At 47.0% G+C, this 27578-nt stretch overlaps 1 protein-coding gene across 4 annotated transcripts in view; it reads right to left on the reverse strand.

The window, feature by feature from the left end:
* The window catches only part of S6k (Ribosomal protein S6 kinase), a 79780-nt gene extending 52412 nt beyond the window's left edge, over positions 1-27368 (reverse strand). For 3 of the 4 annotated variants that reach the window (XR_013317778.1, XM_077678907.1, XM_077678906.1), the window contains exons 1-9: positions 26953-27368; positions 25562-25599; positions 22578-22695; positions 11398-11466; positions 6844-6915; positions 6599-6732; positions 4601-4701; positions 2131-2221; positions 472-562 (exon numbers count right to left, since the gene is read on the reverse strand). Coding sequence is in view for 3 of the 4 variants with exons in the window: in XM_077678907.1 (XP_077535033.1) it covers positions 472-562; positions 2131-2221; positions 4601-4701; positions 6599-6732; positions 6844-6915; positions 11398-11466; positions 22578-22695; positions 25562-25599; positions 26953-27045 (807 nt within the window). In the remaining variant the exon portion in view is untranslated. The remainder of the gene's footprint in view (positions 1-471; positions 563-2130; positions 2222-4600; positions 4702-6598; positions 6733-6843; positions 6916-11397; positions 11467-22577; positions 22696-25561; positions 25600-26952) is intronic. The other variant, XM_077678908.1, reaches the window with a different exon arrangement.
* Positions 27369-27578: the final 210 nt, after the last annotated feature.

The raw sequence follows: 27578 nt of genomic DNA on the forward strand, positions 1-27578 counted from the left end.
ACTTCATTCCCAAGCGCAGCCCTGACGAAACTTTCCGACTGCCTGGTGCTGATACCGGCATCCCAACCAATCGCCGTTCTTTCTTCAATGACAGCAAGCTCACAACAACTTCCTCGTCAATTCCTCGAAATCGAAAGCCCACACTATATGCAATTACATTACAAATGCTCTGCACTGACACACTTGTACAACTCGTTGCACCAGCAAACATTTTCAACTATCGCATGAAACAAAGGTTACGGATACCTTTGCAACCAACAAGCTGCTGCCACACGCTCACTGCTGCAACTGGATGTGGTATCCCTAGATACAGTGTACAGTTGTGCCCCCTAGGGTGCAACTGCACGTTGTACTAGGGTGCAGTTGTACTAGGGTTTACTAGGGTGCAGTTGTACCCCCTCGGTGGTACAAGTGCACGCTGTACAGCCACGAACAAGGTCCGGGGGAGGAACAGCAGAGGGCACCACTCACCGCTCCCGTGAGCATGTCGTACATGAGTGCTCCCAGGCTCCACCAGTCGACGGCCTTGGCGTGGCCCGTCCGCGTCAGGATCTCGGGAGCCCTGCAGGGAACAACACAGGAAGCCCACTCTAAGCACCACACCAACCATCATTACCAAGCCAACCACCGCTGCTGCCGTACTCAATACTTCCAGCATACCTCAACATGAACACTGCTGCAGTGTCAACCTAGCATGCCAGCCATGCTAAAATTCGGGAGAAGGCCGACAGGTGGGAAACTCCTGCATGGCCGGATGTCTTAAAAAGGCCACAAAGACCAAATAAAGCTTTGTTAAATCTGACAGAACTAGCTTTCAGTAACTCGCTCAGCACCCTTCCAGCCAGAAAACACTCCCCAGCCCTTCAGCAAACCATGTGCTTGTTCAGCCAATCGCTAGTTACACAAATTTCGGGTGACTAAAATGCGTTCCACTACCCGCGAGACTCGTATCAACTCGAATCCCTACACTTCACTTATGTAAGTGGCTACGCCAATGGCAACCTCCAGATATGCTCCCCATTTTGACAATCAAAAATTCAGGCGAACCTTTACCAGGGGTGAGACAGCTGAATCCGATTTGGGAGCAGTTTTTGGAGCAGCGAAATCTCGATTTTGGAGCAGAAGAACCTTGATTTGGAGCAGTGAACGACATTTATTATGTCAGCTTATGTGCCTAAAAAATCAAATTTTTGGCAAATCGAGGGGGGGGGGAGTGCACTTTTTCATCGGTTTTGAACGTAAATAACACTGAAATAGCCTTTCGATAAAGTATGTTCTACCAGAGTCCTTGTATTCCTTGTACCAGAGGAAGCTCGCTGTCAAAGGCAGCAATAACAGCGTTTCATAACACCGCAATAAGTCCGAAATTTCACTTCAGGCACGCACCGCGCCTCACACTCAAGGCCGAAACATGGCAAATTCGCGGGCACCGCGTTGTTTTTGATGAACTCAGTCTTCCAAGCGGCGCAACTTCCCGTAACAGATCAAACAACTAAATGTACCCACCCCGAAACCACGGTAGAAATCTTCAAATAGCACTTTGCCTGACCTAGAGTGAACTAGCCTGAACCACGAGTAACTGCTTCGCCCGCCGATCATGTTTTCCAATGCGGCGCCCAGTGATGTCGTTCCGGAGATATGGCGCTCCAAAAATTGCCGTTTTTTCATCAGCTTGAACAAGTTTTGTCGCCTCAGTAAACATTAGTATTCTTATATAGGACTTTGCGATGGTTTTCGATGGAAAAGCTTTAAAAATGTACAGAATATAACATGTGCACCACGACATTGTCTCTTTCGAAAAAACTTTCTGGGACAATTTTATGCGTTTTTTATTGATTGATCAATAAATTAAACTTTTACAAACACCATCACCTTAGGGGTGCTGAAAAATTATGCCGTCAGAAAGCATTTTCGCCCACTGAAACTGACGGGAGCGTTCAAATCCTTGGCTCTCATACTGTTTTGGAGCAGTTTGGCGCAATTTTTCCGATTTTCAAGCTTTTGGAGCAGCCTGGCGCAGGAAAACAACTTTGTATCAAAACTGCGCAATATGCGCAGCTGTCTCACCCCTGCTTTACCAACGATAGTAGGAAGAAGAAACGACGACACTAAGAGGGAGCAAGCACTCACATGTACTCGATCGTCCCGCAGAACGTGTGCGTCATGGCGCCGTCCTGGATGGACTCCTTGCACAGCCCAAAGTCCGTCAGTTTCACGTGGCCTGCAGCAGGAGGAATAAGGAAAAGACGTCAACCTTGGGGGATCGTCGTTTTCGTCACACACACGGCTTTCAAATGCATTTTTCTCACTAGGAATTGTTATCAACACTGTCACACTGTGCTCGTACAGTTTCTACACCCTAAAAATAGACAGTCTGCAACGAAACTTGGCAATCCTCTAAGTATGTAGAGTGCGAGTACAGTGGAACCACATTAATACGATTCTGCACAACAAGTTTTCCATCCTAATATGTTTTTCTTTTTATTCCTGGCTGACATCCCTTACAAATAATGCGCTTCCGTGCGTTTAATTCGGCCAAATCTTTGCCAAAAATTGAATAATACATTCTGAAAGTGAATCTTGACCAGCATTTTTAGAAATCTTGCTTTTATTCTTTGGTATACCAGCCCAAACCGCACACCAACAACCCACGATCTGCACAGCAGCAGCGGTTTTGCGGCGAAAACATTGCTGCCAGGTGTCGGAGCTCTGTCCAACGACGACGATACGTCACGCGAGGCACCGTGCCATCAAGCAAAACGTATCATAATGATAGAGTTTCTCACTGATACAAATCGAGAAAGAAGGTTCTCAATGCTCTTGTGGCAGGCAACAACTGTCCTTCCCAACTTCTCGCCACGCTCCGTGCTTCCTGTGCTGTTCTTCATTCTCTTTCTGCACTGTTGCTGTGCGCAGTGGTGCTGCCAGGCTTGCGACAATGTCGAGGAAACGCATGGCGATCAGTTTAAAATAAAAAGTGGAAACTGTACGCAAATTTAAAAAGAACCCAAAGAGGAAACGTGCAGATTTGGCACGCGAGCTCGGTTTGCCAGTGCCACCGCTCAAGACTACTGTCGGTCAGCAAGAGGAACTTTGAAAGAAGCTGCAAGTTTTCCGCCCCAATTTGAAACAAACGCGAGGTGCTAAGCATGATCAAATGGAAGACATCCTGCTTGCACGATTGACGGAAGTTAGAGCGGCAGGATTGAAAGCCGATGGCTCAGCTCTAGGTGGAAAAGTTGACAACACTGCGCTCTCCTTGGGTATTGGAGACTTCCAGGCGTCCGGCGGGCAGGCTTCACACATTTAAAAGGCACGCGATGAAGTGTCATACAAAACAGCGTCCGCCAAAGCGAAAAATGCTGACAGCTTCTTTTTTTTAATGTTTCAGGAGAATTTACTCCTCGAAGTTGAATAGAAGAAAGTGCAGCAAAAATTTACCAGCTACGTCAATGTTGATCAAAAGCGAGTTGCTGACGGAGTAACACAGATTTTTCAATTTTTCAACCTCTTTGGATAATGAGATTTTCGCATAATACGTTTTATTTCATGGCTCCTGTGAAAAGCGTATCAACAAGGTTTCACTGTGCACGTTTTAAAGTATCTACTCGTGTACATTACAGAATATACAATATATTGTTTGAAGGGCCAATGAAGAATACAGCAATACAGCATGTAAGAAGGATTTTTACACATTTTGTTTAGGTGCCCCTTTGCCCAATAAGGTCAACAACCAGCATAAAGAGAAACACCGATGCTGTACATGAAAAACCTTGATGGCAAGAAAAATGAAACATACCCTTTGCTTTTCTATTACACGTATAATAATTAAACAAGTCACGAGGCTACATAAAATCTAATAACAGTCCTGGAAATTGCAAGAAAAATTGCCTGTGGCAAAAATTTTAAAGCCCTCTGCATCGTTCTGGCCTACGTGACAATACAAACGGATCAACCGCACAACGCACAACATCCTGTTTGCTCACTCTTGTAAAAGTCATATTACGCAATGATTAAGCAGGTAAACTCAGAATAAAAAAATTAAAGCCATTCTACTCAACTGTCGGAAGTGCAGAGCGGTGATTCGCCATAATGGGCTGTAGCGCCGTTATCCGCTCACTGCTACCACCATATGCAATTCAAATTTCCCGCCTTCGCACTGTTCCCACGCCCCCTGCCTGAAACTGCGCCAGCAGGAATTCTGTTCTTTTTGTATTTGCTTTTCCTCCTGCACGTGCCGGAGTTGCACTGCCACATTTTTTTCACTTACTATTGTAAACACCAACCCAACAAGCGTTCTTAACGAAATGACGCGGGCGCTGCCGGTTAATTACATATATTTTGCCTCAAATGTACCTGCGGTTTTCTTTACGCTAAACAACGACGAGATGTGTGGCAAGCGCCAGCATTTCCCGAGTTTCGAAAGTTCATGACCATATAACCCGCTCGGCTTTCGAAGCCTCCAGGTTACGCCGCGACGACGGAACGCCGTGTGGCTCTACTTGGGTCCAGCAAGCAAGCTACGACGACAAGGCGAGCCCCTAAAGTGGTCTGCACTTAAAAAGCCTTGAAGTCTCGTCAGACAGAGTTCTCCACCCACCCTGTGCGTCAAGTAGGATGTTCTCCGGCTTGAGGTCCCGGTAGATAATGCCTTCCTGGTGTAGATGCTCCAGGGCCAGCACAATCTCCGACAGGTAGAAGCTGCAACCAGACGACAGGACCCCGTGACTATCAGTACGCCACCCACCAACATGGACCCCCCCCCCCCTCTTCATTTCACACAACCCTGACCCCGACACCAGAGACAAACAAGGTGTACGGTTGGGCGAGTTGGTAATTCATTTTAAGAACAGGTACAGTGTGAATATAAGCAAGGACACAAAAAGACAACAGGACGAGACAACAGGACCAGTGCCCATCCTGTAGTCTTTCTGTGTCCTTGTTTATATTCCCGGTGCAGCTATTTCTAAAAGCAGAGACACAGCTTGGGCGCTGATACACCATCTCCTTTTGAACATGCAATTTACACGGCTCAACTTATGTGGCATCGAAGGGCCAACTGACATGGAACCCACAGGAGTTTGTTCACCAGTACCCCCCCTCCTATGCAGCCACTTTAGGGACAGGTATACATTACTGGATGCAATAAACACCCTTGGCTCTTCCAAAAAAAAAACTTTTCTGAGTTTCTTCTATCCTTTCTTAAAGGAGACATGCTGACAAAACACAAGTTTTGCTCATTCGAAACATTGCTTCGCTGCAATCAGAATCAGAATTGCTTCGTTAGAATCATAACATACATAATTAGGAAACAGAAATGGCCTTGCGACCCACTAGCTCATTTCCCACAACAGAACCTATGATGACATATGTGCCAGCTCTGCGATTGGCCGAGGCCAACAAAAGCAAAACGCAAGTTAGCAGGGCTTACAAGCTTGCCGAACGAGCTATTTGCGCTTACACTTAGGGCCCATTCTTTTTACAGCAGTAAGAATGGTGGGGTAAACAGTGGAAGTTATAGTACCAATGCATACTGCTGTTGGTACTGGGTGCACTATGCTTGTTTTAGCTGCACAGCACTTTTAGCTGCTTTGAAGTTGTTTTACAGGACACTGGCCGATTGGCGTAAGCGACGTTGTCTTACGTGACCCTGTTGTCGAGGGGACCCCATGTTTCATGAAACGATTACTTTCTACCAAAACAAAAACAAGCCAGGTGCAAATATGGTCAAAGGCAAAGGCAGAAAACGGCCCGCCACGGTATGGTGATGCCATCTAGGCTGACTAACGCTAAACAAGACTCCCCAGCACATACGATGTCATTGCAGACATCATAAAAACACACGATCTGGCGGGAGAATCAAAATTTTCCCTTAGACTGATTAATTTGACAGTGAATCTGCATGGCCCCTTTAATTAAGGTGTGTTGGGAACGCCCCTCACCATAGCAGTGCCACCCTCACGGACAACACTGAGGTCGGCGGCTGCATTTCTATAGCAGTTCATGCTGAACCGAACCCCTTTCCCCAAATGGCACACAAAGCACTGCAATTCCACTCTGCAAGACTTCAGAAACACCTCCACAAATTCGTTTTTTTAACTGCCGCACAAGTTTCACAAATGTGCAAGCTTCAGCTTCTCTATAGGATCAGTGGGTGGACAGCCAGTTTTCCCCTAAACCAGTGAAATTAATACAATGCCGTGCCAATCCTGTCCTCCGATCAGCTCCACTACAGACTCGTCCAGCAGTACATTTTCGTCCTGTGCCCCGAAAAAGCACAACAAAAGCAGAGAAGAGCTAGCAGGCTACAACTCCATCCAGGCAATGCCAGTATGTGTCAGCTCAACAACTAGCTTCACAGCATTTATCACTGCGCACCTCTCCTCCTCCATAATGGTCCTCAAGTTTCGCAGGCGTTCACACATTCCACAGCCCTGTAATGAGAACCTAGACAAAACATCCAATGACCCTTTTCATTTCTCTAGTGCACAGTTCTGTGGACCGCACCACTCCCGTGCCCCTAGTGCTCTTGTGAAGTTCCACCACAACAGCCCAGGAGAGGTGAACAAACGAGGGAATCGGGGACTGCCACCCTGACCTGGCCGTGTCCTCGAGGAAGATGCCCTCGCGCTCGAGGTGCATGAAGAGCTCCCCTCCGCTCAGGTACTCCAGGATCAGGTACAGCTTGCCGCCCGTCTGGAACGCGTACATCAGGTCCACGATGAACGGGTGCTGCGTGGACAGGCGGACGCACGGGTAAGTTGGGGAGCCGACGTTCGCTTGCAAAGGCCCTTCCTGTCCAGACGCTGTCCAATCAAGGCCTCTCTCGTTGGCCACCCTCACCTTGACCACCTCCAGGATGTTCCGTTCGGCCTTGGTGTGTGCTGTGTCCTTCTGGTTGCGGACAATGGTGGCCTGCAAGCAGAAGCAGGGGGTCACTGGCATCACCCTCTCACACTTGTCACGCAAAGGTTCAACGTGCAAGAAAAAAATTGACCACATCTTTCCGCGGGGCGAAACTATGGGGTGATGCAACACATCTGGGCGGTGCTTGTTACGGTTGCGCCGACCATCGCGTAGCAGACCTGTTAGTCTCCATTCAAATCATCGGTGGTCATCGGATGTCATCGGAGCAGCGGCGGTGGAGCGACTGAGCGTAGCGGCGCAGTTATCGCGTTTATATGTACCGCGTGTGAACGGTGAGGGGAATGAGAGAGAGCAGCGCATGCACATGTGTTAACCGAGCGCTAACGTGCGCTGACGCACAGTTGGCGTTGCGGTTAGAGTGGGCGCTAACACACAGATGGTGCTGTGATGAGAGCGGCGTTACCGCGCAGCTGGCGTGGCGAGGAGAATGGGGGAGGGATGCGCACTACGGATGGACGCCGGAGGGACAAGGCGAGTTAAAGGGATGCGTTGCAACTAAAAATGCCTCAGGTCATATAAAGGGACACTGAAGTGATTTGTATTGCGGGGTTACTTGCGGAAACTGTAGTCTGGAGTCCCTAGGCCATGTTTCGACCACACTTGCGGCGTTTACACGAGTTTATTTAATAGAAAAGTCAGTTCGAAAATGCTGTCCTCCCCTCTGCATCCTCCTTGCTGACTTCCTATGACGTTTCGTATGACGCACAAATGAGAAGGCTTGGCTTGACTGCGCCACTGCACGGCTTGTGGACCCTCCGAGATTAAGTTGGCCCAGTGTTAAGTCCACCGGCTGCCGACAGGTCGTCGCAATTCGTTTGCTCATTTGAAATCAAGCCATGACACGTTCATGAATGGAAGAATGTGCCTTTGGTTTGATAGTTTGTACACTGTATCAAGCTCTTAAGTCTAGGTCACTCCACACAAGCGCGCATGCGACGCTTCGCTGACTGGTACGCTAGTAGGAAAATCTAAGGCCAATGAAGGCAAGAGAACAGAGAAGAGTCGGTGAAGTTAATATCAAGGGTGAGACAGCTGAATCAGATTTGGGAGCAGTTTCTGGAGCAGCGAAATCACGATTTTGGGGCAGAAGAACGGCATTTATTATGTCACCTTAGGAGCCTAAAAAAATCAAATTGTTGACAACTCGGGAGGGGGGGGGGGGGGGGGGGGGTGCATTTTTAAATCGATTTTGAACGTACATATCACTGGGGCAGCCTTTCAATAGTTTTTTATAACAGAGTATCACAAGGTACGAACTGCACTACCTTATCACAAACCATTTTTAAATTCTTAGGCTCAATGCATACGTAGCGTGGAGCACCGTTGAAAATATCGAATTGAAAAACTAAGCAACCGTAAGGCAGCCACGGCAAAAGTTGCGCAAAGCAAGGTGACAGTCGTCGCACCCCACCAACCCTCCCATTTCGATCCCCAAGATGCACGTTCACTACGATCGTAATTTGAGTAACGTTGGTATGTTTAGCCACCTCCCGCTTGGCATTAAATTTCACTTCAGATAGATGAACCATTATTAATAGCGTGCAGTAATAGCCTGTCCCGCTATCGGACACTGCTTGAACATTTTACGGCCATGTAGCCTGCGCCGCCACTTCTGCCATGCCAACCGTCCCATTCCCGCCGCTCGCTGTCGAAGGCAGCAATAACTCAGCATTTTATAACACCGCAACGAGTCCGAAATTTCACTTCAAGCACGCACCGCGCCTCACACTCAAGGCCGAAACACGGCACATTCGCAGACACCACGTTGTTTTTGGTGAACTCCCATCTTTCGAGGCTCGCAACCTGCCCCAACACATCGAACGACTAAATGTAATCCCAGCCACCACCCTAACGAAAACCACGATAGAAATTGGCGAAGAGCACCATGCCTGAACCCCGAGCAACTTCCTCGCCCGGAGGCCATGTTTTCCTATCTTCCCCACACCAAAATGGCGGCGCTCAGTAATGTCATTCCGGAGATACGGAGCTCCGAAAATTGCTGTTTTTTCATCAACTTACACAAGTAGTTTGGCGCCTCAGTACACGTAAGTATTTTTCTACAAGACTTTGCAATGGTTTTCGGTGGGAAAAGTTAAAAAAAAAAAACTCACAGAATATACTTCCGCAACCAAACATTGTGACTTTCGGAAAAACCATCTCGGGGACAATTTTATGCGGGTTTTTTATTGAATCATCAATCAATTAAAACTTTACATACAGCATCACCTTGGGGGTGCTGGAAAATTATGTCGTCAGTAAGCAGTTTTCCCTCAGTGAAACTGACGAGAGCGTTAAAATCCCAAGACTCTCATACTGTTTTGGAGCAGTTTGGCGCAATTTTTGGCAATTTTCCAGTTTTGGGAGCAGCCTGGCGCAAGAAAAATTTGTATCAAAACTGCGCAATATGCGCAGCTGTCTCACCCCTGTTAATATAGGTACTGAGGAAATAAAATCAACTGAAGCTTTTACCGTGCAGCGTAAAACTAGGGTGCAGGAAGCACTTTTCACCCCGAGTAAACTAGCACAGCGGTCGGTCAGCAACACAATCACACATCTGCGACTGCTTTTTCGTCTAAGGAATGCAGTTGCTAGATACGAGATATTTGTGGGACTTTGTGGAACACTTACTGCACGAGCGTTATTTTAAAAATAGTCATCTAAGCTACTTGAAATGCTAAAACTAAACAGAAGTGTAAAGAGGCTATACATATATAGTTTACAGTTCTCTCCAGACAGCACTCGATTATGGTCGAGTGGTCTGAAGCCTTAGATGCATCGTTTTGCAATTCACAAGTTCAAACCTCCAATGGAATTTTTTTTTCTTTTTTTAACTTGATTTATTTGTTTTTCGGCACTGTTTTCTATACTGAATTCACCATTTTTGGGCCGTAACGTTCACTGCTCCACAAGAGAGCTCGCAGAATGCGCGCAGGCTGACACTGACGCGCATGCGAGTTCTCGTTGGCGTGCTGTTGCCATAAGCACTAACCGCTTGCGGGCAGTGGGCACAGGCCAGAATCAGCAGACCCTTGGCCTGGTGCGAACACGCTTTTTACGATACAGGCATGAGTGAGGCAAGCTCCCAACATGGGGGAAAAGCGCATGGAATTTGAGCGTCTGCGGTGACACGGAGGGCGTTCATCCACTGCGTACGCCTTGATGAGGGATTGTTACGATTCCAAGCCGTCCTGGGAGGCCTACCTTAGACATTTTACAGCCGACAACATGCCAGAAGCGCAGTATGGCGATTACTGAGATATCGAGAATGCCCATCCAACGATACTGTTGGATGTCAAGCATGTTGTTTCACAGAACGGAAACCGAAACTGGTTTGAATTTTAATCTTGGACATCGTCCAATCAACACCGCATCTTGTATGTGCGTCACCGCTGTTAGTTGTTGCAGCCACCGCAAATCTTGCATGGTGTTATTTCTTCTTTCAGGTTTTATAAATTAAACACTGCTTTGTTGACCAGATAACCAATGCGAAGTGTGTATATTTGAGCCAGTCTATACAATGCAAACAAGAACAGAAGCTTGGCAAATTCACTTCAGTGTCCCTTTAAGTCTGCTGACATGCTTTGAAGGTGAAAGTCCAGCAATAATTATGAACCTTTTTACTACCACATCATATTTGCACCTCTGTCTTCAATTTCATGTTCGTCTTCTAATGCGAGTAAGTTCAACCCGCTTCTTTTCCGCTACACTATGTACGCACCTGTTCCTTCTCTTTCGTTTCTTCGTCTTACGGCACAAATTACGTCAGCAAAAAGTACCGTATTTTAGCGCGTTAACCGGCACCAAAAATGAAAAATTTCAGTGGCAAAGTAGGGGTGCGGATAATACGCGGGTTTTTCTTGTAGTGCAGCTTCATGGCAATGCGAGTTGTGCCGTGAAGCTCCTACGCAGTAATACTGACTAAACCTTTCGTGGCAGCGATTGCGCAAACCATACAAGGATAAGAAAAAAAAAACAAGGACGAGCGCACTCTAACAACTGATTTTTGTTTGTGAATTGTGACTTTCGCCTTGCAGTCAGTGTATTTTAATTGCTAAATATACGCTTACTATATAGACATCACATACTATGGAGACAGAAAGTCTACACAGTATGTGATGTGTTGCTTGAGCAGTAGCTTTGGTGCAACATTTCCTGTATCAAATGTGCGGGTAATGCACGAGGATTTTTTTTTTTTTTTTTTCTCGTTTCCGGCGGGCTGAAAGAGGGGGCGCGGATTTTATGCGGGTGCGGGTTATACGCACGAAAATACGGTATGGCACAAGCCGCAGCTCCCTAGAATCAGGGTTCCGCGCAGCAGGTGCGCACCTGTTTGACTCGCGTGCCACCACTACATTCGGGTGTCACACGTCATGCGCTACTCCACATCTTTTTTACATTTCCCATTCGTAGTATTGTGAGGCTGCGAAATCAGCCAAGGTAGACTGACTGGGCTTTCAGGTAGAGGCTCACCTTCTTCAGCACCTTCATGGCAAAAATGCGGCCGCTGTCTTTTCCAGTCAGCTTCCGCACCTGGAACACCTGCAAACGGAGGCAAGAGAAAGAAAGTTAAACAGCTTACAGTGCACCTTAGGGACAGTGATGCAGAGCCAGACAACACAAGAATGCAAAATTCTAAGCGAAACTACAAAGTGAGAGGCCGGCACCCAACTTCCTAAAAGAAAATAATCCCCTTTTGAGATGACAATAGTTCTTTTTTCCCCCGCTTAGGAGGATCCTCAAAACAAATAGAGGCACATCAAAACAGAGCAGCGTAGGAGAAATGTTAGCATTAGAAAGCTGCTGAAGAGTTTTTCAAAAAAAAAATTTGTTGGAGGTATTAATTTGTAGTTTTCTTAACGCTGAATTCAAAAAACATTTTTATGTCATGTATGAATACACCCAAACCACCTTTTTTCACTGAAACAAACGACCCCTGCCCGAGGGCGTGGTCAGAGCCCTGGCTGCCTTTCGTGATTGGCCAGCAGTAGAGGACTTCAAATTCGGAAGTGCCAACGCTGCTATGACCGCTCATCCTGAAGAGCTCATTTTGTTCCTGTTCAGATACAAGCCAGAAGGTATTCTGGGGAATAGAAGACGCACACAATCTTTCCTTAGGATAGGAGAGCCTGAGGGAAGTATAACTGCGACAAGTTCGCTCGCAGTGAGCCTTAGAAAGGGGATTTTCCCCAAGTACTCAAGGCCCACTTTGGTCTCTCGGATGCAGGAAACTTGTTCAGATATCAGATCATCGCTTCCACTACCAGCGCTAACCACAGTTCCTAGAACAATTTTTCAACACACCATCATCGCCTTTCTCACATGTGTAACTGTTTTTACATTCAGGTGGGTGGCAACAAGCTGTGTGCAGCGGTCTGCGTCGATTTATGCACACAGGCAGCGGCAATGCAGCCGCCAGTTGCCATGTCACTTGGAGGTGCTGGTGCAAGGTAACTTCATGGGCGGCCAGCAAAATGTTAGGCTTGGAATTGCGGCACATAAGCAGCTTTAGAATTGGGGAACCAAGCATTGAGATCCCCCCATAAGTTAGGAGAGCCCGAAAGCAACACGCTCATGTACGACGAGTTATAGAAGAGCATCTTCCCCAACAGCTCGGATGTTGGGAACTTCAGGCTTAGCATCGAGGCAGACATTTGGTCACTACTATCAATACAATCGCGAATGAGAATCCGTACCACAGTTTTTCGCCACACCATCACCCCCTTTTGCATGTGGAACTTTACTTTCACGGTGACTACCATTTTAGCGATCGGTGCTGTGCGCATTCTTGCGCACAAGTGGTGCCATCCTTTGGCCCCTCACCGCATTGCATGCTCGGGCACGAAGCGTTTCCGCCATCACTCACCATCTTTTGCGGTCGGTCGGAACAGAGAAGCGTAGGCTTTACATTGCGGCACAAATTCGATCCCCGCTATCAAAATTAGCTAAGATGCCAGTCCCTAGCACAATTTTTCACCATACTATCCTCCACTCTGTTGCATGGCCACCTTTTTTCTCACGTTTGCTTTGATTCTTGACAGTAGCTACGTGCAGTTGCTGCCACGGCCTTCGCCCGTTCATGCCTCTTCGTGGTCCATACAGGCTTGCACGGCCAGCATGTGTGAGGGGCACTTCCAAAATGCTTCATGCTTTCCGGCTTCCTTGATTTCTTGCTAATGATGTGTGAAATCAACATAAACAGCTAAGCTGCCTTCATAGCCCACAATGTTGTCCGGGAAAACGAGCAAGACGTTTGGAAAACCCAGGGTGCTGCAGTTGCCTAAATTTACTAAGCCCCTCATAATAATGGATCAGGAACTCGGGGCACCTCCGTATTTGTTTGATCCCGTCGCTTTGCGTATGAAGCACTGAGCACCAAACAACACGGTATGGCTAAAAATCCACACAAAGGCAACTCAAGACAATAAAGCTTAATAAGGTTTAAATTACACGCTCGCCTAATTCGGAACTTGGCCCGCAAAACTAGGAAGCAGCAAAGCGCACATTGTTAGCCGTATTTTAAATACAACGCGATTTCAGGTCCCTGCCTTATTTTCTTGCATCTCCTGTGGTGTGGGAGTGAGCAGTGGGCGGGGCATAGGGTTAATTTTTGATGAATACCACTGTCCTCAAGCTAAAAATGCAGAAAAGAAAGTTTGCAGGCATAAATTGGCCAATGTATTAATTGTGAAAAAATTTACTTTTACCTTACTTTAAAAGCACTCCAGTACCCCTTAAAAAAAACCTACAAGGAAAAAGCAGGAACCTAGAACACGAAAACAAAGCCTGCATCAACCAAAAAAACACTGATCGCCGTAACGCCAAACTCGGAAAAAACAGAATCGTAAGAAACTGCCACTGAAATTGTGTGCAACGCAAAATTATAAGCATGCACAAACAGAACTATACGGTAGGCACTCATTTGCAGCAGCTTCGAAAATAAACTGCGGCCTTTCTTTTTTTTTTTTTTTTTTTTGTGTGTGCCTGATTCATTCATACCTAAGATGTGTCATCGCACTACATTCGAACAAATAGAAACTAGCTTTTGTCCATTGCCACATACGCAGAAACTACTGACAATTTAAATTTATACTGCGCTTTTGCCTAGTTGTCACTCCAACCATTTTACCAGCGAAAAAAGGCAGAGACATAGAAAGTAGCAAACAGGACAATCGCTAGCAGTTGTCCTGTAGAGAGAAGCAAACAGGACAATAGCGATTGTCCTCTTTTCCTCTCTCTAGGTCCGTCTTTTTCCGCTGGTAAACTGGTTCTAGTCAACACCAATAGCCCAACTTTCAGCCCTAATTGTCGCTCCAATTTTCAAAAGATAGCTCAACTACCCACTCAATATGGGGCATTTATTGCCCCCCCCCCCCCACCTCCCCATTCCCAAAAAAACGCAGCTGCAGCACTGTACAGACTTAGTTATTCCCCAATTCCCTACAAGTTATCTACACAAGCTGGCTAGCAAAAAGGTTGCAGGCCTACACAATACCGTGCATACGATCTCTGCACTGATCAGACGTCGTCGCCCCCTGGCTGATAACAAATGCCGCTGTTCTGCTACTGACGCGGACAACAGCGGCTGAGTCAGTACCATGCAAAGTCTCCTTTGTGCCGGTACAGGAATTACGATAGACAGGATGTTTTAAGATCTGGGCTAGTTGGTACGTTGTTCGGGTGCATCATGCCAGCCTGAATGAGAGACTCCAACAAAAAAAAAAAAGGTCGTACCCACCACTATCAAATTACATTTTTTTTTTTTTCCAAGGCAGACACACACACACACACTTTTGTGCGATCCTACCTAGCATCTATTAAAGGGACAGACAACCGATTTTTGTCGAGTATATGTTCTCTATCCCAAATGAAAGGGCATCCCTTAAAGCACCTTAATAAGAAACGGTTTTGCCGATAACGCCCTAGAACATTTAAAATCGAAATTTTTAGATCTACGAGCCATATAAGTCCTCCCAAAAATCGTGCTGGGAACCATGACGTACAGTAGCGCGGCGACATACTTTTGCCTGTATGCGAGATGAAAAGCGATATTTAAAAACTTGTCCCCAGCTAAAAAAAAGTGAATTGCAGGCTTTATTATTTCTTTATGTTTTTTTTTAATTCACTAGTCTATTTTGCACGAAGATGCCATCTGTTGGGATGGACGATAGGTAGAATCTGGCTTCCCGTTGTGGAGGTCGGCAGTTCGATTCTCCCCGAGAACATCCTGCTTTTTTTTTTGTAAGCTGCTGTTGGCGTATTTGGAAACTGAAATCGAATATTTCGGCAGAAGAAACGCCCCTGACTCAGGCAGAATCGTCAAAGCTCCTTCACTGGGTCTGTTTACTGAACACGCTATTGATTCTGCGCATGGAGGCTCAGTTAGCCACACTGACAGCAACCCAGCAGTGGCGGGCGGCTGTCTTGAAAAAAGTTAAAAAATACATATACAATTTAAACTTATACAAATACTTGTGTTCAAAGGTATTCAATACGTGAATAAACGTTTCAGCAGTCACAGTAGCTGCTAAGTTAGCAGGTCACGTGACCGGGACACATATTGTAGTGTCAAGTTTCTACACTACGAACCGCCACTTTTCCGATTTTTCAGAAAGTTAGGTGCCAAATTAAAATTATTTCCGCCAATTTGTTTATAAACTGCTCGTGGTTACGGGGCTATATAAAAGGTTGGCTTCCATTTGGAATAGAGAACGTATACTCGACAAAAATCGGTTGTCTGTCCCTTTAAGAGCTCAATCAGCAGAGTACGTGACCTATGCAATGCCATTCTCAACAGTCATTTTTCAAAATACAAGATGTCATGACAGATTAGAGGCCGTAGTGCAACAGACACAACACATGCCTGCCGACCCCAGCCAGATGTGCAGAAATGTAATAAATAACAGGCCTGGCATTTCACTCAATGTAGCCTGTCAGGTATCGGAAAAATGTACGATGGGGGTTGCTCACGGAGGCAACCTTTACGACGCAATAAGAGCGTTACCCAACTGAACAGACAATGACACGTGCCATTTAAAGTTCGGCCACCCTTTCAGCTCGGCAATAATTTGCGCAGCCTGAAAAAGATCCCAACGAGATTGCCTCCGCAAGTTGTTTGAAGCGCGCAAGTCTATGCATTGGCTCTGGTTTTGAAAGAAAGCTAGGACACTTATGAAAGCACCATTCTTGTGGGTAGGTAGGTAGCTTTTCCAACCAGGCGAGCACTATTTGGTGTTGAAAAAAAAATGTCACTACTTAGATTTGGAGCAATTTTTGGCGCAGAAAAATGCAATTTTGGAGCAGGTTACGACAAAAATATACGTTAATTTTGGAGCACCATATCCCAAACTTGGAGCAGTTCAATACAAACAATGTGCAAACAATTTAAGGTCCGTTCGTACGTGCTTTAGCTTCAGTTGGCAAGGTCCTGCAACTGTGACCAACAAATTCTGCAGAAAGTCAACAAAATCCGTACAACAGGTTTATCAATATCACCAAGGAAAGAAAACAAAAGAGAATGCCATAAAAGCTGCCAACAATACTTTTAGTTGAACTCGAAAGTACGCACCCTTTTAAATGACCAGCCCTAACCTAATTAATTGCATAATAGCTCTTCCATCCAAGCACCATCTGGCTACGCTACATACAAATAAGGAAAAACTTTTTCAATACCACCAGAAGCCATCAGCAGACACATGTGACTAGTACAGACATCATTAGTTTGACATCAATGCTTTCGCTTGGGCATTTTTGAGTTCGCAAGGCTACTGAAGAGTCTTTTCAAAGCTTCCATATCACTTGCTAGTTTCGTGCAATGTGTCGCCTAGAAAGCTCACGCAGTCAACGCAAGGGGGCATGCTGTGTGTGTCTACAGCCCCAGTGCGCTCACCATGGGAGAATTACTCGCCCCCGCTCGGGTCGCAATCGCGTGCACGGACGCACCGAGCTGCTTTTGCTACTGCAAGCGACCCGCACTCCTCGTCTCCGTGGTCCGCTTGACGGTGATGCACAAAGAGGCCGCAGCGACCTCCACGTTTTGAATTTCCCCTATTATCCGCTAGCAGTACGCTTTCAGCAGCGCCAACAGCACAATGTCACACGCCCTTCCGAGCCGACAGCTGAAGATGCGCTACTCTCGCTCCCAGCAACCGATCCGCCATTATTGGGGGGAAAAACGTAAACAAAACAACGCCATATTGAATTAGCCTGTAGCGAACGCCGAGCCATCTAAATGCTGCTCCGTTTTCCGAGCCCTGAAAGCGGCCGACATCGAAAAATTTATCTGCTCCCAAAACCCCGTGTGGAGCCTGGGATGGCTTCCTCAACTGCGCAGGGCAGGTGTAAAAAAAAAGGGGCCTGTTCTATAATCCCCCAAGTATAGTTTGGGCGACCGCCGCAAGAGGGTTACGCTACTGGAAAAAGGTCTATTGGGCTGTCGGCGACAGGCCGCATTGGCGCGCTTGTTGGTGCCCGCTATCACGCCTCGGCCCTCTTCCTGTGCCTAAGAGTACAGGGGTACCTATGCCAAAACTAGCCACCCCACGCTTTAAAGCAAGTTTAGCTTCGGCATAAGTACAGTGAACTAGAAGAGGCATAGCCGGCATAGGCTATGGACTGGGTATGAAGGCATCGGCTGTCTGTTTGGCTGTCTGCGCAACTGGATTGGATTGAAGTGCGTACAAACCTCAGGTTGCCAACGCTTTATTTATTCTCCACTAAGGTTAGCGAAACTGAGAAATTTCGCACCTAGTCTGGCATTTTGGCACAACGTGGCACAATTTAAACGAATTTCATGCTTTTGGCAGCTTGGCTCAAAAATATGAAATTGTATAAAAATGGCGCAAATGGCACAGCTGTTGCACCCCTGAAAAAGCCCACAGTCCACCCTCATATACATTGGTGCGATGACAATGGCTGCATGATAGGGCATAAAAACAAACGTATTTAAGGGCGAACTTTGGGGAGGCAAACCTCGCACCACAAGCCACAATCAGATTTCTTTTTTTGTTTTTTTTAACAGCAAAGCTGCTTAGCAAATCGTGATTTTTCCAGTCCACAGCTTAAAATACCAAGAAAATGCCGAGCACACGCAGCTGAGTGCGTGCCTCGTGGCAAACGCCCGGCAGTTTAAAAAAAAAAAAAAGAATGCCGAGCGCTCGTCCGTGCGTGCTTCACAACAACCGTTCAGCACGTTTGGCATGTTTGTCAAGCCAAGTATACCGACTCAGGGATACTGGCCGGGATTGCAGCGACCGCCCTGCAGTTTAAAAAAAAAAAAAAGAAAGAAAATGCCAAGCACCCGTGTGTGCATGCCTCGCGACGACCACCCAGCGTCCCCAGCACCTATTTGTCAAGCCAAGCATATTCACTTAGCGAGACTGGTCAGTACTGACCAAAAAAAAAAAAAAACATCTCCAGCATTCGTTGTAATCGTGGCAGCAATTGCTCGGGACAAGAAAGACACATCATAGTGTACACCCCTCCAAGGTTCTGCCCAATGATTTTCACTTCCAACAAAATGAAAGAAGCTCACACTCACACCAACAAAGATGGAGTAAAGGTCGTTGCGGCAGCGAGGAAGAAGCAAATCGGCTGCAACCGTGGACTGAAACCATCGTGGTGGTCGCGAAGGCTGCGTACAGCTTCGCTACTTTCAAGTCTTACGTGCTGGTGCGAGCTTCCTTGCATTTTTGCATGGATAGCTTTTGTTATTACTTACCCCCTTTCACTAACGCAACAATCGGCCCTGAAACCAGTAATGCAAAGTTTATTTTTCGTAACTTATCGTGGAAGATACTTTTTAAATCGCAAATAACGTCCACCTGGTCCTAAAACCTACATGCAAAAACACTATGTAACTGTAATTTCTTTTTAACGCTTAGCTAGTGCCTGGATGACATAAAACGTTCTGTGCACTCTCATCCGCAGACAGCATTTGCAGAAGCATTTTTGCGCATGTTCCCTTTCCCGCAAAACTGGCTTCCCGAATGCAGCATCAAAGACCGATGGGGAAAAAAAAAAAACCCTGCTCGAGTTTCTCAAGGTTCTCGCAAAAATCTAAAATGCTTGCTTTATTGCCCCAAACAATAAAGCATCTATTCAGCTACAGCTGATTACTTTTGTCATTTTTATTCATCCCATCTAAACACACAACACTTTTACAATCTAGAACAGCTGATGCCCCCACAAAGGCGATCTTTGCTACAACAAAACTAATCTTGTTAAACAGTATTTTGTACTCCCCCCTACACCAAGTTGTTTCTATTACAGTAGAAAATGCTTTGCTGCAGTTCTAACGCTCCTGAGCTGCACATTAGCAGAACGTTTTTGTTTTTTTATTTCAGGTATAGGTAATATCCTTTCCCTTCGACAGCACTGACGTAAACACAATCTCGCATCCAAATACAGTGATCCCTTGTTAACTCGAAGTGATAAAATCCACTGGAAATTTTGAGATAAGCGGAGTTTCGAGTTAAGCGAAATGCCAAAAATGCGCGGCCAGGACAATGAAGGGCTAGTGCTGGTAACAAGAGCTCCACTGCTAAGGGACGCTTTCTTCATAGGGAAAAGTAATTTGCAGGAAAAACACATTTGTATTATCGCGGAAGAAAGAACTGCGCGACGCTCGCCTGTTTCACGTTTTATCTTGTCCCAGAAAAGCGTTCTAGCAATTATCGATGCACTGCAGCCGTTATTGGTTGCCACCACTACAATCTACCTTGCGAAGCAGGCATTACGTTTCTTGTTCCTACAATTGTAGGCACTTCTAAAGGCTCCTCGTCGTCTGCGTGATCAGCTGCGCCGTCCACAGCTACCTCAATGATGCAGGCATCGAACAGCATTCCGGTAACGGGGACATCAGCCTCATACAGCATGTACTACACGCAAATTTGCCGTTAATGACTGCATTCGGAGCGTTCGAACGGAGACATTATCAGCTGCCTGTAACGGACTTTGCCCTGTGTCCTCTCGGTCCACAATTTCAAGATATCCGTGATATCCCGGAACAACGTTTTCGAGTCAAACGGGGGAAATACATAGCGCCCTATGGGGGTAGATGCACGGCGAGAAAAAGTTAAAAGTTTTGACTCAACAGATATTTCGAGATTTCCGAGTCGGGGTTGAGTAGTGATTACTGTACAAGCAGTCCGGAGATTAGACAATAAAAGTTCTCGCTTCGCATAACCTTTGACGACATTTGTGGAAATATAGTGTAGTCCACTTATAACAATATCCAAATGCCAAAGAAATCCCGTCGTTATAACCGATAATTGTTATAAGCAGGTTGCAAAAAAAACAAAAAGATTAAACAGCACTCAAAACATTTTATTCGCATGCAAGGTCATCCTACTATTTACTTGCAAAAAAGAAGCCATACGCAGTCAGCTTTTTTTGCCGCTTAGGAAGCTGGCACACTTTTTTTTTTTTTCAAGAGAATTTGTAGGTGCTTGACCTAGCTGAGTGAAAGGTCCTTGGCAGAAACGAAATACCTGAGGGACTGTGTCATGCGTTGGGCCTCCTGTGAAGCCCCTACCCGAGTAGGCTGCGCAACCACGTCATCAGAGTCATCACTGTCAGTGCTGTCGACAGCACGTATACGCACAACGATCACCTCTTCAGTGAGGCACTTCAAAACATCGGCCCCAACATCCCCTCCGCAGAAAAACGGAGACAGCTGAAGAGGCACCCAGTCAAATACAAAAAGCAGTGCCCATGTGACACTACAAGCTAACGCGCGACTCAAGAGCAAGCAGTGCCGCGATCTCGCGAGCGGGCACAAGGAGGAGGGCAAAGCGGCGGCACCAAAGGGGGGGTTAGGAAGAAAGACTGCTCTCCTCTCTTCGCTTCCTCGTAAGCAGCCCAGTCGACTCGTTTCGTGAGGGGTGGAAGAGATGCGAGGCGCATCGCAGTTCGCGGCACATGCCATCGGCGAAGTGAGCCGGCATCAGCTCGCATTTTTGGCACACGCTAGAACCACTCAATCGTTATATCCAATATCATGGCACTGGAGCGTTGTAATAAGCGGTATCTTTTACCATAGAACTCGTACAAAAGTGGACGGTGTCATAGCTGTTCACCAATATATCCGAAATATTGTTATAAATGGTATCGTAAGTGGACTCGACTGTACAGCGTACAGTGTGCGGCATAGAAACCTCAGGAGTATTCCTTTTCCCTCTAACAAACCACAGCTCCTGAACGTATTTTAGAAAGTAGAAATGTTGACATGAACTTGACCACTGAGAAATAGAAGAGTATGTTGTTGGGATGTTTAGTTCATTTTCACTTTGCACAAGATTTCCATAGCTAATAAAGTTTATTGGAGCAAACATGTGCTCCTAAACAACCTGTCAAAAGAAAAGAAGGGACATCAGAGACAAAGCAAAACAAAATGACATGCACAGATGAGAGTCGCCGAATTTTTAAAATGGCGTGCCGTTTGGTTGACGTGCATTTATATCAAAGTGCAGTAGTCCCTTATGAACCCGTGCAATCAGATTGTTGCCAATCAAGCCGAGATAACCCTGGTGAGTGACCAGTGGCGTCACACTCCGTCCTTATCACGCAAGATTGCCACACGCGGCCTGACGCCAGCAAGAACAAGCAGGCGATCCCCTTTCGCCACACGATAAGATACCAGTGCGTGGCTAGGTGCTCGCAACCAAGCACAAACAAACCGTTGACAGAGCACGCTTTGTGGCATCACACCCCTCTGCAGTGGCATAGCTGTGATGCTACAACTGAACGGCTGATAAAACTAGATTAATCTAGCAAGTGCAGGTTGACATGAACCGTGTGACCAACCTCAGGCCACGTGCCCACACCTGTGCGATTCGCTGTAGTAAACGTGAAAGACAAGCTGGCCAAAGTGCTGTTGAAGCAAGAAGGAGCAAATGCTATGCTTTCATTGGAGAAGACTGCTATGCACCGTAGCGCTGGCTTCCGCTGGTTCACTAGAAAGACTGCGTTGTCCTAATAACAATGGCACCAATTTTACTGCAAACTTCTAACAAGCAATTAAGACAATGGACATATTCAAGAAAACATGCGAAGTAGCGGCAACTCCCCGGCCACTTTTCAGCCATTCCTCTAGGATGTCACAGAATCTCGTTTGTGCAATTAGCGGTCGCAGACCTAAGCCGCTGCCAAGAAACATGCATACTGGGAAACTGTAGTGGGGCCACTAGTTCCGTTTGGTCGTATGCTAATGTGCAGCTAAGGGCAGGTTCAAACTATTGCCGCAACTGTTGTAATAACTTTAGAGAATGACGTCATTTCACGTCTCAGCCAACCGCATTACGTGACACGCCGTTATTCTACGTCCCTAGATCACGATACGACTTTTCCGTCAGCAGTCCGAACATAGCCTAATGCACCCACAGCTATGCTTTCTGTGCTGGCTCATACAGTGCCGCCCGCAGCGCAAAACTTGAAACTCTTTCCCTACTTCTTGTGTTCTTTTCGGTTTGAAAAGGTTTTGGAGCTGGGTGAGTCACTAAGTACCAGTTCTTTCAAACACAACAATGTTGTATTTGGTCTTTATGGCCTATGGAATAGAGAGCAAACTTCGCAACATTTTTTTCTACGGTACAAAATCCCGATGATGTGCCCCTTGTGTTCAGGAGAAGAGCGATGGGAGGGGGGAGACGCACCTTTCCGTATCCGCCCTTGCCGAGCACCTTGAGCAGCTCGAAGTCCTTGGGGCCCGTCTTCTCCTGGTCCGGGTTGACCGTGTGCTCCGACAGCTGAATCTTCTCCACATCCTGCAGTCTAAAGGGGTTGAGGGAGGGAGGATCACACACAACACAGGGGTCAACAGACCCCCCGAACACCTTTGACACTCACACCAACACTGCTTACGTCATGGGGGAACGTCCTCCGAATGAAAAGGCCACGCGAGTGTGCGGCATCCTTGTTTTCGAGTGTGGTTGTGCTAACTTGTGGCTTGCGCTGTGATAACTGCAGCTTTAGTCCGCCTTTTAAGCCTACATTCTCCCTCTCTCAGCCCACTTACAATGGCTCCATCGTTAGTGTGATAAAATTCTACCAGTATTGAGTATGCCGCGATGACCAGACTGTGTGGTTCGGGAGTCTGCACCAAAAATAATGGTACGTTGCCGCTTGCAAATCGCAGACATCGCGCAATGAGTTGGCTGCTGCTTTTCGCCACTTTGTGATGGCACGGCCGATCGCTCTCAGACCATATTCTCCAGTCGCACGATGGCATCGCAGACCAGTTAGCTAATCATGGCTGCAGAGCCCACTCGCATTGCTGGACACTGAACGCTTGTTCACTTCCAGCTTTACAAATGGCACCAAGCTGTCGCCAGCAAGCGACTTTTTGTGCGCTTCGGTTCTTTGGTCAGTGGTTCAGCATACACACATATGGATAAACAAATGGCATGGGGACTCATCAGTACGCAGAAACATACTTGAATTGTAAAAGCAACTAAGCTTCGCAGAAAGCTAGATAAAACTGCATTGCATCTTAGAGCAAGTAATCGTTCAAGATAGCTAGATGAATGGTGGGATAAACACCGTGGAGTTCCAATGCGCCAGAACTTTCGCATCTACAAAGAGAAGCCACCTTTACAGACTCCGACATGAGCGCTGTGGCGTGAAAGTAAACGTGTGTATTTCTACCTGCAATAATATGGTGAAAAGTGCCCAAAAAATGTAATTAATTTACGCCCCACCCAATCTTCCATGCTTACAGCACTGTTTCTAATCAGTAGTACGCACTTTACAAGAATTTTTACCTGTTCTTGTCGCACTAGTGCAGTTTATTTTTACCTTCAAGCGCAACTGTTTGATGAAAGCGTGGAAAAAGTTGGACAGAACGGGAAAAAACCCCACTACGCACAGCCACACAGCGCCCATCGCAAGTGTGAGTACCGCCTCATCGCACGACATGCGTCGCCTACCGTCGTGTGATGCGCGCAAGTAGGAACGTACCTTGATTTCTCATTGGAATTACCGCTAAAGGTGTTCAACTAAGCAACTTGCAATTGCCACTTCAAATGGTTCATTTTTTTTCTCGCTGTGCCAAGGTCAACACAAATCGTTATTTTCCTCCACAGTCCCAGCGACTTCACATAGCAGAGCTTTACCGTATAAATTCTGATATCCCAATGTGCAAGAATCATTTTTTCTTCTTCACATCATAGGAAACAACACAATTAAAAGTGCACTTGAGCAAAGTTGCCACTTGCAAAGCAAGTCAATTTGACTTCCCTCCCCTCTCTCCCACGGTTTGCGGCACCATTTTGTGAATCCCGTTTGACGAGGACATTGACGAGGACACTTATTCGCATTCTAGTAGCCATTTTTACGGACCTGGACGAATAATCGAGCGCTCAAAAAAGGCATTGATATGTTACTGGACAGTCTTAAAAATTGGCATAAAAAAAGGCTAGTTCAGGTTCACTGACTTAGTCACGAATGCTGATATTAACAGTGAACAGTGAAGCTTTTTTTTTTTTTTTATTGCGATAGTATGCCCGTTGGCATAAACTACTGCGTCACAGGCATAGATTAACCCCCGTTTCGCGAAGAAACTCAAGCAGGTAGCGATGATGGGGTCCCCAAATCCACCGATGAAGGTCAGGTGGTCTGCCAATCGCAAGGCTAAGCTTCATAGAACTTCTCAAAGCCACCATCACCATCAACACGCTTTTGTATGTACGCAAGATGAAAAGTGGTATTTAGAAACCTTTTACCAGCTAAAAATAATGAATTGCAGGCTTTCTTATTCTTTTATGAATTCTTTTTTTTTTTTTCCAATAATGCATTGCAAGTTCTTTTTTCACGTTATAAACAGCTGCAACGCCAACAGCCAATCAAGGTTCCCGGAACCAAAACTGAGCAGTTCGTTGCACGTGATTACGGTTTTGCAGCGCTCCTTGAAATGGGAAACAGAAGTTAATCTAAACTTATACACATACTCGTGCTAAAAAGTTTTTAATAAATGAGTAATAAGTTCTTAACAGTAGTTAAAAATAAAATAAGTTTGTAACAGTAGTTGAAGTCGCTCGTGCCTAAACATTTTCTTTTTGCCTGACGGCGATACACTCTACCAAGTGAATTACAAGCTTCCATGCTTAACAACCGCCGATATCTGCAACTCTTTCACCAATCCTCGCAGGGATCACTTTGATCTTTCTGCCTACGTGTCGCAGCATACGTACATCAAAACAGGACCACTCTGATACCAATGAAGAGGGGAGGGGGGTCATGGTGGAATGAACTACAATGCCAAAGCTATGCTGAGCATAGCTTTTACCCAGATCAAGTTTGGTTAACCGGGTTAGTTTCGTAACTAATTTGACCACTCTCGGCCCCACTCCCACTACCAAAACACACGGCTGGAACAGCTAGTAAATCCCCAGGAACAGTTAGTTAAATAACGACTTCATTCTGCAATGTTAGAGTTTAGCCAGTTGACAACAGTTAAATGCACGTCGCGCTACGTAAAATTGCCCAAAACTGACAAAACTTTCATTCATGATTATATTCGAGAGACGAAATTCCAAACACTACGGTACAGAAACAAAGTCAAATACAGATGCAACGTTGCAAGCAATGTGTAACATTGTTCTTGAACACAATAAAGTGAAAAGGCAAGAAATTGGCTTACTCAAGTATGGAATTTATATTAGGCTCCACCGACAGGCTCTGGAAAGGAAAGAAATGGCGGAAAAACACGTTAGTTTCACTATCACTGAAGTTTGTGTGCAGACAGGTTTTGCTACTACTCATGCGCCTAGACAGACACGTTAGTTTTGTTATCAGTGATGTTTGTACACAGACCCGTTTCGTTATCAATGAAAGTTTGTATACGCCGCCGCCGTCATGGGCGACCGCTGAGGGTCGCTTTCATAACGATCCTTCTCAATAGCGCCGCCAGGCCCTCGGACGGAGCGATACGCGTGCATTTCGGGTTAATAAACGGCCGTACAGTCCCTCGCCCACACAAACAAAAAAGCCGCCGACGCGGACAGATGTTGGAGCCGTGCGCGTGCACGTGGCGTCTCACGTCACATCACATGGCGACCTTGCGCGAGGGTGAAAGGCTACCGGCGCCGCTTTGCAATCTGCGTTTCGAGGTCAAGTTTATTCCAGACTCGTATTGCGCATCGCATGCTTTCACGTCCGCCCGCTCTTTCTTTCCTTCTAGCCATCCGCCACTGCGCGCTTTTCTTTTTTTTTTTTTCGCGCCTTTATTTCCCCCCTCCGCTGCAATCCGTACGTAGTGCGTCACCGCGCGTCGTACTTTTCTTTTCCCTTTTACATCTGAGTCAGCGACGACCCAACCAACCCGCAATACCGATCGGCGAACGGCTAGGAGTTAGCGCGCCTTTACATTTCCGCTAAGCACACAGACACACGCACAAGACGCGGTGGTATTCCCACGGGACGCCACCTGAGCCCGCCCGCGGTCCCGTGAGTGCGAGTGAGCGGCGCACGAGGTGGTGGTGGGGGAAAGGTTCACGAAGCAGGCGGGGCTAGCGCGACTCGAAATCCGCACACACACCTGCGGTTGCGCGAACTACGCCTCCCAAGCAGTGACTCCCCCACCCGCGACATGTCAGTTCGCCGGCACGCTGTACTAAAAAGTACGACACTCTCGTTTGAAACCCAAAACCGCGAGAGTTGCGCCGCGCCGAGCACGTGTCAACACAAACACGCAAGGGACTCCCTCCCGGAGTCCCGGAAGGCGACACACGAGCCAACCTCCTAGAAAGATTCACGGAAGGCGAAGGGATTTCTCGCGCTGTCCGAGCGCGGAATGCCAGCGGCCTAAATGGGCTAGTGGAGCAGCACCAAGGCCAAACGCTGAACGGCCATACGGTATGTTTTGCAGGCTGACTGACGGGCGGGCCAAGTGTGGGAGGGAGCACGGCACGTTAGCGAGCACGGCGGTCGCCCGTCAAACCGTGCACGGTAGCGCGGCAGAGGTGCGGTGCGTGCACGGCACGGAGACGCCGCGCGGTCGTGGCCATGTGCCTCCCAGCGCTGCCCGCTCACCTGCTCGTCCACTTCAATGGCGTCGTCGCTGGACTCGTCGTTCCTGTCATTCTCGGCGTCGTGGAGCTCCAAGTCGAACACTCCGGCCATCATAGCGAAGCCAGCCTGCGAGCGCGTCCGCTACGACAGGCCCATGGCAGACAACCACGCAGAACCACACGCGGTGAATTTCACCGCGCACGTAACGCTCCTCGGTGTAGTAAGCCCAGTGGGCGCGTGTAGTCGGTCACAACGTGCGCACGGTTTACAAATACACCATGACACTCGCCGCCGCCGCCGATGCTCGCCTCCTCAACGGTAACGGATGGAGTTTCAAAGTGAAGAGGAAAATAACTGCAAGCAAGTGGCTTTTTCACGGGGCTCAATCTATGCAGGGCTTGTCAAAGATAACAAAATGTCTGCCCTCTTCTTGTTCAGGCCTGGCCTGTCTTACTATTACACGAGCCTGCTGGTGGCGCCACCAGTAAGCTATTTTTCATACAAGCTGCCGCGAAATTTAAACACGACGAGGTTCAGCAGCAAGTTCCTTGCCTCGGGCGTTTAACTGTATATCGACTTGGTGGAACAACGCCACAGCAAAATCAAGCCTGTTACTGAGAGAGTTTTGGGTCTTTCGATATACGTCT

The sequence above is a fragment of the Haemaphysalis longicornis genome, unplaced genomic scaffold, assembly GCF_048455015.1.
Source record: "Haemaphysalis longicornis isolate Haplotype H1 unplaced genomic scaffold, Haemaphysalis longicornis Haplotype H1 scaffold_7, whole genome shotgun sequence".
NCBI lineage: Eukaryota > Metazoa > Arthropoda > Arachnida > Ixodida > Ixodidae > Haemaphysalis > Haemaphysalis longicornis.